Source organism: Eimeria necatrix, genomic scaffold, assembly GCF_000499385.1.
Source record: "Eimeria necatrix Houghton genomic scaffold, Enh_scaff32, whole genome shotgun sequence".
Lineage (NCBI taxonomy): Eukaryota > Apicomplexa > Conoidasida > Eucoccidiorida > Eimeriidae > Eimeria > Eimeria necatrix.
The window spans coordinates 157,953-168,692 of NW_013655314.1; the positions used below are offsets into that span (position 1 = coordinate 157,953).

General features: G+C 56.1%; 4 protein-coding genes across 4 annotated transcripts in view; 2 read left to right on the plus strand and 2 right to left on the minus strand.

Moving 5' to 3' along the window:
* Positions 1–13: 13 nt before the first annotated feature.
* Positions 14–1,240, plus strand: ENH_00044210 (hypothetical protein; the record flags this gene model as incomplete). Its single annotated transcript, XM_013585370.1, has 3 exons — positions 14–295; positions 773–893; positions 1,011–1,240. 3 exons carry the CDS (start codon positions 14–16, stop codon positions 1,238–1,240), a joined length of 633 nt encoding a protein of 210 aa, XP_013440824.1.
* Positions 1,241–4,155: 2,915 nt separating this feature from the next.
* On the minus strand, positions 4,156–4,737 carry ENH_00044220 (hypothetical protein; the record flags this gene model as incomplete). The annotated part of the gene is made up of 2 exons (XM_013585371.1): positions 4,156–4,548; positions 4,603–4,737. 2 exons carry the CDS (start codon positions 4,735–4,737, stop codon positions 4,156–4,158), a joined length of 528 nt encoding a protein of 175 aa, XP_013440825.1.
* A 61-nt stretch (positions 4,738–4,798) lies between these two features.
* ENH_00044230 (hypothetical protein) lies at positions 4,799–5,313 on the minus strand (the record flags this gene model as incomplete). The annotated part of the gene is made up of 2 exons (XM_013585372.1): positions 4,799–4,957; positions 5,224–5,313. The coding sequence occupies 2 exons, from the start codon at positions 5,311–5,313 to the stop codon at positions 4,799–4,801; spliced, it is 249 nt and encodes an 82-aa protein (XP_013440826.1).
* A 2,458-nt stretch (positions 5,314–7,771) lies between these two features.
* Positions 7,772–10,740, plus strand: part of ENH_00044240 (hypothetical protein, conserved) — a gene marked incomplete at both ends in the record, with an annotated part of 3,723 nt that continues 754 nt past the window's right edge. The window contains 3 exons of the mRNA XM_013585373.1: positions 7,772–7,916; positions 8,033–9,255; positions 9,380–10,740. The exon at positions 9,380–10,740 is cut by the window's right edge and continues 754 nt beyond it. Of these exons, the coding sequence (XP_013440827.1) occupies positions 7,772–7,916; positions 8,033–9,255; positions 9,380–10,740 (2,729 nt within the window). The remainder of the gene's footprint in view (positions 7,917–8,032; positions 9,256–9,379) is intronic.

Sequence of the window (10,740 nt, forward strand, 5' to 3'; positions counted from 1 at the left end):
TTGCTGCTGCGCCATGCGCCCCCGACATCGCCCCCGACATGCAGCAGCAGCAGCAGCAGCAGAGGCCTTCGCTGTGGGGCCCCACACCCCCGCCTTTCTCTCCGTAGCCCTGGAGCCACAGGGGCCCCTCCGGGGGCCCCTCCGTGCTGCTGCGCAGCCCGCAGCAGCAGCAGCAGCAGCAGCAGCAGCTCTGTCGCCCGTGTCTGTCCACGCCCCCACAGCAGCAGCAGCAGCAGCAGCAGCAGATTCTGCTGCTGCTGCTGCTGCTGATGAGGAGGAAGAAGAAGCAGGAGAGGTCCGCAGGAGAAACGCAGCAGCAAATGCTTGTCTTTGAGTTTGCTGCTGCTTCTTTCTCTTTTCATTTCTTTTTATTTTATTATTTCTTTATTTCTTTTTATTTCTTTTTATTTCTTTTTTATTTCTTTTTATTTCTTTTTTATTTTCTTTTTTGCTGCGCTGCTGTATGGTCTTTCGCGCCGGCTGCTGCGAGGTGTACATACACCCCAGCTTCTGACCCAGGCGGGCTCAGCCAGAGCTGCAGCAGCAGCAGCAGTAAATGCTGCAGCAGCAGCAGCAACTGCAGCAGCAGCAGCAAATGCAGCAGCAGCAAATGCAGCAGCAGCTGCAGCAGCAGCTGCAGCAGCATCGCAGCAGCAGCTGCAGCGGCCCAACGTACCACTGGCGTGTGTCTGACTGTTCCCCAGGCCAGCGACTCGGGTCTAGGGTTTAGGGTTTAGGGTTTAGGGTTTAGGGTTTGTAGGTTTGTTTGCAGGAGAGTTCGTCTTGGACGGTGACGCAGCAGCAGCTGCTGCAGCAGGTGGCAGCAGACACGGGCCTTTCAGCAGCAGCAGCAAAAAGGGTTTTGCAATCTTTGCAGCAGCAAATAACAAAGGGTTTGCAAAAAGGAAAAAGGGTTTACATTTCAAAATTAGGGTTTTTCGCGCTGCGCCGCAGGGGCCCCCGCCAAACCCGAAACCCTAAAACAGGGGTTTCTCTCCAAACCCCTGCAGCAACTTTTCCTTTCTTTGCTGCTGCGAAGCATTTAAAAGCAGCAGTGCGGGACTCGCTGCCTCTAAACCCTAGCCCCCGCCGCGGGGCCCCGCAGCAGCAGCAGCAGCAGCAGCAGCAGCAGCAGCAGCAGCCGCTGCAGCAGCAGCAGGTGCAGCAGCAGCAAGTGCAGCAGCAGGTGCAGCAGCAGCAGAAGAAAAACAGCTCCAAGCTGTTCGGCTGGATGCCCTGAATGCAAGCGGGACTGCCACGGACCCTAATAACCACCCTAGGGTTTAGGGTTTAGGGTTTAGGGTTTAGGGTTTAGGGTTTAAGGGACCTCTGGAGGCGCTGCCAGTTCGCAGTGTGGCCCACATGCCTCAAACCTCCTTTTGTTTCACTATTCGTTTTTTCCTACGTGGTTTGCATGGGGGTTTAGGGTTTAGGGTTTAGGGTTTAGGGTTTAGGGTTTAGGGTTTGCTGCTTTAAACGGCCAAGGGTTCAGTATTTGCTGCTCCAGTTGGTATAGGGTTTAGGGTTTAGGGTTTGGGGTTGAGGGCTTCAGGCTGTTCGGGGTTTAGGGTTTAGGGTCTGCGACTGTAGATGATCTAGGGTTTGGGCTGGCCCTCTGCGTGGCGGATTGGCTTAGGGTTTAGGGTTTAGGGTTTAGGGTTTAGGGTTTGGGCTCGTAGCCAGAGTAGTTGGCGCGTGGGGGGTTAGGGTTTGGGGTTTAGGGTTGAGGGTTTGTGGAGGTCTAGGCTTTAAGTGACTTAGGGTTTAGGGGCTTATTAGGGTTTGGGTTTGGGCTTTTAGGGTTTGGGTGAGATTGGGAGAAGCTTCTGTCCGAGGTTTAGGGTTTAGGGTTTAGGGTTTAGGGTTTGGGATGAAGGGTCTCGAAGTGAGCGACCTTCTAATTCCCAGCAAACCCCCGAGTTTGCGGGCCTAGGGTTTGTGGTTTAGGGTTTAGGGTTTAGGGCTAAGAGTCTAGGGTTTAGGGTTTTCCGAGGGTTTGGGGTTTAGGGTTTGGCGGGACCGGTGGTTTTGGAGCGCGCTCGCCGAGACGCCGAGTGGACATGCGCGCGGCGGTAGGGTTTAGGGTTTAGGGTTTAGGGTTTAGGATGCTTTGATGCCGTGGCGTTTATACTTTGGATTTGAAGGGAAAAGGCTGAAATTAGGGTTTAGGGTTTAGGGTTTAGCGCCTGTGTGGAGAGCTAGCTGGGGGCCCCCGAGGCCCCAATCCAGCGAGGCGCTGGGGTGTACGTACACCGCGGACCATTGGTCCACTCGCGTAGTTCGTTTGGAGTTGAATTTGCATTTAAAATGAAATTCATTTTAATTTAAATTAATTAATTTCGTTTATTCTTTCTGGGAGCTGTCGATACACCGCGCGGCGACCGCCAGTGACCTCCCCTGGCGGCTGCTGCTTTCGGGTGTACGTACACCTCAGGGGGTTCCGAGGCTTCGCGAAACTTTCTTTTCGACTTTTCACTTTTCTTTTTTGTTTGTTTTTTCTTTTGAGTTTCAAAAAAGAAAAGCCTTTTTGCCAGCAGGGCCCGAGCTCGGGGGTTCGAACCCTGGCAGCAGCACTTCCAGCTGTGAAATTCGAGCGCTTCTTTGCTGCAGCGCTGCAGCAGCAGCGGCAGCAGCGGCAGCAGCAGCACTCGAACTGCAGCAAACCCTCAACTCCCAAAGGGCCCTCCCAGCCAAAGACTCTCAAGGCACTCCTTCGCTGCTGCCCTCCAGCCCTTCTGCTGGAGTTCACGTTTGGTCTCGCCAAGACGCTTACTTCGCCAGCGTCCCCACAGGCGCGCCAAACCCTAAACCCTAAACCCTAAACCCTAAACCCTAAACCCTAAACCCTAAGCCCTAGGCTTTGGGCTGTGGTGCGGGTTGAGGGGTAAAGCTGAGCGACAAGCGGCAGCCCGCGAACGCGCGCAGTGTTAAGCGTTTTAGGGTTTAGGGTTTATCGTGCTTTAGGGTTTGCTAGGGTTTAGAAACCCTAAACCCTAGTAAACCGCCAAAAGTCCCAGGCCCTACTAAACCCTCCAAAGGGTTTAGTGGGGCCTGGGACTTTTGAGGGTTTACGAAACCCTCCAGAGGGTTTACTAGTGTTGGGGGTTTTTCACGGTCTGGGGCGCTTCAGGGGTCACCTTTTTAGGGTTTAGGGTTTAGGGTTTAGGGTTTAGGGTTTAGGGTTTGCCTGCAGAGTGCTACTCGGAAATAAACACTTTCCGGACTGCAGAACTCAGCAGCAGCAGCTTCGGAAGATAGGGTTTACTAGTGTTGGGGGTTTTTCACGGTCTGGGGCGCTTCAGGGGTCACCTTTTTAGGGTTTAGGGTTTAGGGTTTAGGGTTTAGGGTTTAGGGTTTGCCTGCAGAGTGCTACTCGGAAATAAACACTTTCCGGACTGCAGAACTCAGCAGCAGCAGCTTCGGAAGATTAGCAGCAAATAAGGACTTGGGAGATTCTGCAAGAGCCACTGTTAAAGAACTGGCAAGAGATGGCTGCAGAAAGGCAGCCACAGCCACGGGCAAAGAGGCAAGCCAAACCCTAAACCCTAAACCCTAAACCCTAATATGCAAACCTGAACGTCTGAGGCTTAAACCCTAAAAATTAAGGCCTGAACCCTAAACCCTAAAGCTTAAGGCTTACAGCCTAAACCGTGAAGCCCAGGGCCTGAAACCTAAACCCCAAACCCTAAACCCTAAACCTTAAACCACAAAGTAGCGGTTGGCGGGCTGCGAATTCAGCAGCAGCAGCAGACACAGAAAAGAAAAGGGAGAAGCAGAAAAAAAGAAACAAAAAGATAAAATTAAAAGAAGACAAAAAGGGACAAAAATATTAAAATGAAAAGAGAGAAGGAACAGCTGCTGCTGCAGCTGTTTCGGGCCTTGCTGTTCATTCTGCATCGGATTCTGCTGCTTCTGCCTCTGTTGCTGCTGCTGCTGCTGCTGCTGCTGCTGTTCCTTTTTTTGTTTCCGCTGCTGCCGCTGCCGATAGCCAAACAGATCTTGCCTCCTTTCCCGGTACAGTGCAGTTTCTAGGGTTTAGGGTTTAGGGTTTAGGGTTTGGGGTTTGTGTGCGCAGATTGGGGGTTTGCTGCTGCACTTCGAAGCCACGCTGCCGCAGTGTCTTCATTTGCTGCACCAGACGGTGATGGAATGCACTCACGAGTGGGGGAGGTGAGGCTGCCTTTGCTGCTGCTGCTGCTGCTGTTGCTGTTGCTGCTGCTGCTGCTGCTGTTGCTGCTGCTGCTGCTGTTGCTGCTGCTGCTTCTGCTGCTGCTGCTGCTGCTGTTGGTGATGGTGATGGTGCTGGTGCTGTTGTTTCTGCTGCTGTTGCTGTTGTTGCTGCCGTTCTTGCTGCTTCTGGTGCTGCCGCGTGTGTTGCTGCTGCTGCTGCTGCTGCTGCAGACTCCTGCTGTTGCTGCTGCTGCGCGTGCCGTGATGTGCTGCTGCTGCTGCTGCTGCTGCTGCTGCTGCTGCTGCAGCTCGCCACCCCCGTTGTACGGCGAAGACGCGGCCTGGTCCAGCCCTGCTGCCTTTGCATGCGGTTTGCTGCTGTCAAACAGCAGCAGCAAAATTGGCTGCGGCTTTTCTCACGGCTGCCCCCACTTGAACTTTCTTGTTTGCTTCGTAGATAAGCCCCCCGCAGAAGGAGACGAAGTCTTCTCGTAAGCTGCTGCTGCTGCTGCTGCTGCTGCTGCTGCCGCTGCTGCTGCTGCTGCTGCTGCTGCTGCTGCTGTTCATGCTGGTGCTGCTGGTGGCTGCTGGCTGCTTCTGTAGGTGCTGCTAGAGGTGCTGCTGCAGGTTATCTTTCTGCTGCTGTCACTGCTGCTGCTATGAGTGCTGCTGCCTCTCTTGCGGCTGCTGTTGCTGCTGCTGCTGCTGCTGCTGCTGCTGCTGCTGCTGCTTGGTGCCGATTTGCTGGTTTTCTTGATGCCGCCGCTCCCTCGTCAGCAGCGACCGGCTGCGTAAGCTGCCACCCAAGCAGCAGCAGCAGCAGCAGCAGCAGCAGCAGCAGCCGCTTTTGTGTGTGTTTGCTGCTGCTTGCTGCTGCAGCGCTGAACAGTATGCTGCGCTGCTGCAGCGGCAGGCAAAGGGCATCGATCGCTGCTGCCTGGAGGCACTTTGCTGCAGCCTTTTTCTTCAGGGTTTATTTTGGTTTCTGTGGCCCTGGGGTTGCTTTCTTGGGGCACCTTCTAAACCCTAAACCCTAAACCCTAAACCCTAAACCCTAAAGAGTGGCTTTGCCCGCTGCAGAGGGAGGGCCTTAAGGGCTTCGCGCGGCTCCTGAGGGGAGCACCTCAAGCCCGAGGAGGGCATCCTTTGACGCTCAAGGGTTTAGGGTTTAGGGTTTAGGGTTTAGGGTTTAGGGTTTAGGGTTTGCCAAGTGGGCGCCTGCGCCATTTGCTCATCTGTGCAGTTTGTTTTGACCGCAAGGGCCAAAGAGCCTTGATGGAAGAGCTGCTTCTGCGTCGAGGGTTTAGGGTTTAGGGTTTAGGGTTTAGGGTTTGCAGCAGCTAAGAAACAGCGGCGGGCGCAGAGGCAGTCCCCTTTAGCGGCCCTCCTGGCTGCTCTCCAAAACACTAAACCCTTATTCCTTTTCTAGCGGCCTCTCAAGCTTTTTTCTGAGGGTTTAGGGTTTAGGGTTTAGGGTTTAGGGTTTAGGGTTTAGGGCTTAGCTTTCTGCAGCGGCAAGCAGCGAGAAAACAGAAGCAAAAGTAATGGAGATTAACTGCAGCAGCAAAAGGAATGAAAACTAAGTGCAGCAGCAAAAGGAATTGACTGAGTGCAGCAGCAAAAGGAGACAGCAGCAGAGCTGCAGCGGCAGCAGCACGACTCCAGCAGCAAATGCAGCTGCAGCAGTCGCAGCAGCTACAGCAGCAGCAGCTAAAGCAGCAGCAGCAGCAGCAGCTAGAGCTAAAGCAGTGGCTAGAGCAGCAGCAGCGTGCGCAGTAGCTAGAGCAGCAGTACCATCCACAGCAGCAGCAGCAGCTACAGCAGCAGCAGCTACAGCAGCAGCAGCTACAGCAGCAGCGGAAACAGCAACAACAGCAGCAGCGGCAACAGCAGCTGCTGCTGCTGCTGCTGGCTTGTGGCTCTGTGGCGGAGTGGTGGCACAAACCAGTGGAATGGGCAGTCTCCATTCAGCTGCTACAGCTAGCTACCCAGCTAGCTAGCCAGCTAGCTAGCCAGCTAGCTACCCAGCTAGCTAGCCAGCTAGCTAGCTGCTGCGTCTTTGTATATATAGCTAGCTGAGCTAGTGGCCTCGGAGGTGCTGCTGCTGCAGCTAGTTGCTTGTTTCGAAGCTGCAGCTTTTAGGCCGCGAGGAGTTCCTTATTTTGCATTACGCACTGGCTAGCTGCAGCTAGCCGTGGCTAGCTGGCTAGCTGGAGCTAGCTGGCTAGCTGGAGCTCCATCCATATGCAGCTATCTCTAGCTAGCTCTGGCTAGCTCTAGCTAGCTCTAGCTAACTGCAGCTAGCTAGATCCAGTTAGTCGCAGCTAGCTAGCCAACTGCATCTGACTGGATTTAGCTAGCTGATCTAGTTAGATGCAGCTAGCTAGCTACGGTTAGCTAGCTACAGCTAGCTAGCTGCAGCTAACAGCACGTGTCTTCATTGAGGCGTTGCAGAAAGAATTAACTGCTGCTGCTGCTGCTGTAGATGCTGCTGCTGCTGCTGCTGTGGATGCTGCTGCTGCTGCTGCTGTGGATGCTGCTGCTGCTGCTGCTGCTCTAGCTACTGGGGGTACAAAATGAGCTGGTTGTCCTTTGAGGCTGCCTATACACCTCAAGCTGCCTGTACACCTCAAGCTGTCTGTACACGTGGAGCTGCCTATACACCTGGAGCTGCCTATACACCCGAAGCAGTCTGTACACCTGGAGCTGCCTATACACCTCAGACTGTCTGTACACCTCAAGCTGCCTATACACCTGAAGCAGTCTGTACAACTGGAGCTGCCTGTACACCTCAAGCTGTCTGTACACCTCAAGCTGTCTGTACACCTCAAGCTGTCTGTACACCGCAGGCTGCTGCTGAGCTGCAGCAGAAGAGCGTGGAACTCGCGCCTTGTGCCGCTTTTGTGTGCAAAAAAGCCTGAAATACACTTTTAAAGAAGCAAAATATAATTATAAATTCTAATTAGGAACTAAGTCCCCTTCAGAAGAAGAAACAAAAGAAATCTGAAACCCGAGATCAGCTGCTCCCAGTGGAACGGTAGGCTGAGGTGTACGTACACCTGAAACGAGACGCCTAGAGCCCTCAATTGGAATTAAAATGTTTTTAAAATAAATTTATTTATTTAATTCTTTTCAACAAACGAAATGGCTATCTTGGCTGCCTGAGCGCAGGGGCGCCTATCGCAGGAGCGGGGGGTCACCTGCCCGCTCCCCCCTTAGGGTTTAGGGTTTAGGGTTTAGGGTTTAGGGTTTAGGGTTTCAGGCCTCTTTCTATTTTTATCGTTTATTCCTCAAAGACACTCGGGTTAAGCGCTTTTCTCCCCCTTTTCCGGCCTAGCTCTGTGCTCCGCTGCCTGCCGCGGCACGGCGAGGGTTTAGGGTTTAGGGTTTAGGGTTTAGGGTTTGTGGCCACCCCATTTTTAAGGTTTTAAGATAACCCTTTTGGTCCTTTTCTATACACTTCTGCGGTTAATAAAAAGCCCTCCGTCTCTTCTCAGGTTGGCCTGCTGCGAAGGCAATACGTTTAAGGTTTATTAACAAGGGTTTAGGGTTTAGGGTTTAGGGTTTAGGGTTTAGGGTTTAAGGTTTGCGCGTATGTACTATGAGGGACCCTCCAAAGCGCCGCCTTGCCAGCTGCATATGGCGACCTCTGGTGGCTGTAGCTGTTGCTGGCGCTCTCTGTGCTGCTGCTGCTGAGCAGCAGCAGCAGCAGCAGCAGCAGCAGCAGCAGCAGCACGTGGCAGCAGGTGAGGGGCGAAGTCTAGCGCCTGTTGCTGTGGTTGGTTTGCTTCTGCCGCTGCTTCTGTTGCTGCTTGCCCGGTGAACTGCTGCTGCATCTGCTGCGGGTTTGCTGCTGCTGCAGGCCTCGTGCCAGCAGCAGGAAGAGCCCTGCAGCTCCCGCTGCTGCAGTCTGTCTTTGGCAGCAGCAAATCTCCTCTGGGCTTTATTTCCGAAGCAATTCAAAAAGCCCCCACGCCGAAGACAGAAGACCCCACAGGGATTATCAGCGGCTTCTCAGCAGACGACTCCCTGCAGCAGCAGCAGCAGCAGCAGCAGCAGCAGCAGGAGCAGCAGCAGCAGCCGCAGCAGCAGGAGCAGCAGGCAGAGCAGCTGAACCCGCAGCAGCAGCAGCTCCTGGAGCACCTGCTGCTGCGGCCTGCTGCAGCGCTGCAGCCAGCAGCAACAACGCCTGTTGCAGCAGCAGCTGCTGCAGCAGGGCCCACTGCAGCAGCACCACTCATCGGAGCGAAAGCAGCAGCAGCTCCAAATGCAGCAGCAACACTTTTCTTCGGAGCTCCGCTGCTGCCGCTACAGCAGGTAGATCCAAAGCAGCAGCAGCAGCAGCAGCAGCAGAAGCTGCCGCAGCTGCAGCAACTGCCTTTTCAGCAGCAGCAGGTGCTGCCGCCGCAGCAAGAGCACTCACAACTACAGCAGCAGCAGCAGCAGCAGCAACAGCAGCCACAGCAGATGCTAGAGGAGCCCCAGCAGCAGCAGCAGCCCCAGCAGCAGGAAGAGCCACAGCAGCAGCTGCCAATCGCGCAGCAGCAGTGGCTACAGCAGCAGCTGCAGCAGGAACAGTCCCAGCCGCTGCTTCCTGAGCAGCTGCAACCACAGCAGCAGCAGTTGCAGCAGGAGCACCCGCAGCAGCAGCAGCAGCCGCAGCAGCAGCAGCAGCCGGAGCAGCAGCAGCAGCAAATCGGACAGCCTGAGGCACCGGAAATTATAGCTGGAGACGCTGCAGCAGTACAAGGCAGCGCTGTGCCGAACTCGGAAGCAGCAGCTACTGCTGCTGCTGCTGCTGCAGCTGCAGCTGCAGCAGAAGCAGCAGCAGCACCACTGCCACCTTACGGACCGCCGCAGCCACAGGAAGTGCAGCAGCAGCAGCAGCAGCCTCTGCAAGAAGAGCCGCAGCAGCCGCAGCAGCAACAGATGGCCTCGCAGCAGCAAGACCTGCTGCAGCCTTTCCCTGAGATACCCTTGGAGCAGCTGCAGTCAGAGTACCAGCAGCAGCAGCCGCAGCAGCAGCAGCAGCAGCAAGAAGCACAGCAGCCCCTCCAGCAGATGCCGCAGCAGCTTCCACCGCAGGTGCAGCAGCTGCCGCTACAGCAGCCGATGCAGCAGCAGCAGCAACAGCAGCAGCTGCCGCAGCTGCTCGCAGCAGCAAGACCTGCTGCAGCCTTTCCCTGAGATACCCTTGGAGCAGCTGCAGTCAGAGTACCAGCAGCAGCAGCCGCAGCAGCAGCAGCAGCAGCAAGAAGCACAGCAGCCCCTCCAGCAGATGCCGCAGCAGCTTCCACCGCAGGTGCAGCAGCTGCCGCTACAGCAGCCGATGCAGCAGCAGCAGCAACAGCAGCAGCTGCCGCAGCTGCAGCAGCCCCCACAACCGTTGGAACAGCCGCAGCAGCAGCCGCAGCTGGAATTGGGACAGCCATTGCTGCAGCAGCAACCGCTGCAGCAGCAGCCGCTGCAGCAGACACTGCAGCAGGAAGGGACTCTACTGCAGCAACTGCCGCAGCAAGAGGCCCCTGCACTACTTCCAGTAGCGCAGCAAACGCTGCAACAAGTGCAGCAAGAGCAGCAGCCACTGCAGCAAATACAGCAGCAGCAGCAGGAGGTCTTGCCATCATTGCAGCCATCCCCACAGCAGCAGCCTTTACAGCAGCAGCCACTGCAGCAGCAGCCACTGCAGCAGCAGCCACTGCAGCAGCAGCCACTGCAGCAGCAGCAGCCACTGCAGCAGGAGATCCTCCAACCACCGCCGCCGATGCAGCAGCCGCTGCAGCAGGAGACCCTCCAGCAGCCACCGCTGCTGATGCAGCAGCCGCTGCAGCAGCAGCCACTGCAGGAGCAACTACTGCACCAGCAGCAATTGCAGCAGCAGCCGCTGCAGCAAGAGTTTCCCCTGCAGCAGCAAGCGGTCCAGCAGCAGCCGCTGCAGCAAGAATTTCCCCTGCAGCAGCAACCGGTGCAGCAGCAGCCGCTGCAGCAAGAATTTCCCCTGCAGCAGCAGCAGCTGCAGCAGCAGCCGCTGCAGCAAGAATTTCCCCTGCAGCAGCAGCAGCTGCAGCAGCAGCTGCTGGAGCCACAGCCAGGCTACCAACGGCAAGACGCGTTGCCGCCGAAGCCTTGGGAGCAGCAACCCCTAGAGCAGCTGGCGCTGCAGCAGCAGCAGCTGCAGCAGCAGCCGCTGCAGCAGCAGCCACTGCAGCAGCCGTTGCAGCAGCAGCCGCTGCAGCAGCAGCCGTTGCAGCAGCAGCCGAGCTACCAGACGGAAGAGCAGCTCCAGCAGCAGCTGCAGCAACTGCAGGAGCAGCAGCAGCTGCTTTTGCAGCAGCTGCAGCAGCAGCAGGCTCACCAGCTGCAGCCGGAGCAGCCGCTTGGCTTGGAGCAGCAGCCCGGATGGTCGCAGCAGCAGCAGCAGCTGCTGCCGCTGCAGCAGCAGCAGCTGCTGCCGCTGCAGCAGCAGGAAGCCAAAAGCACGGAGAGTTTTGCTGCAGAGGCCCCTGAGCTGCTGTCTTCTTACCTTGAGGGGGCCCCCCTAAAGCATGTGCCTTTGCATGCGCCTGGGGC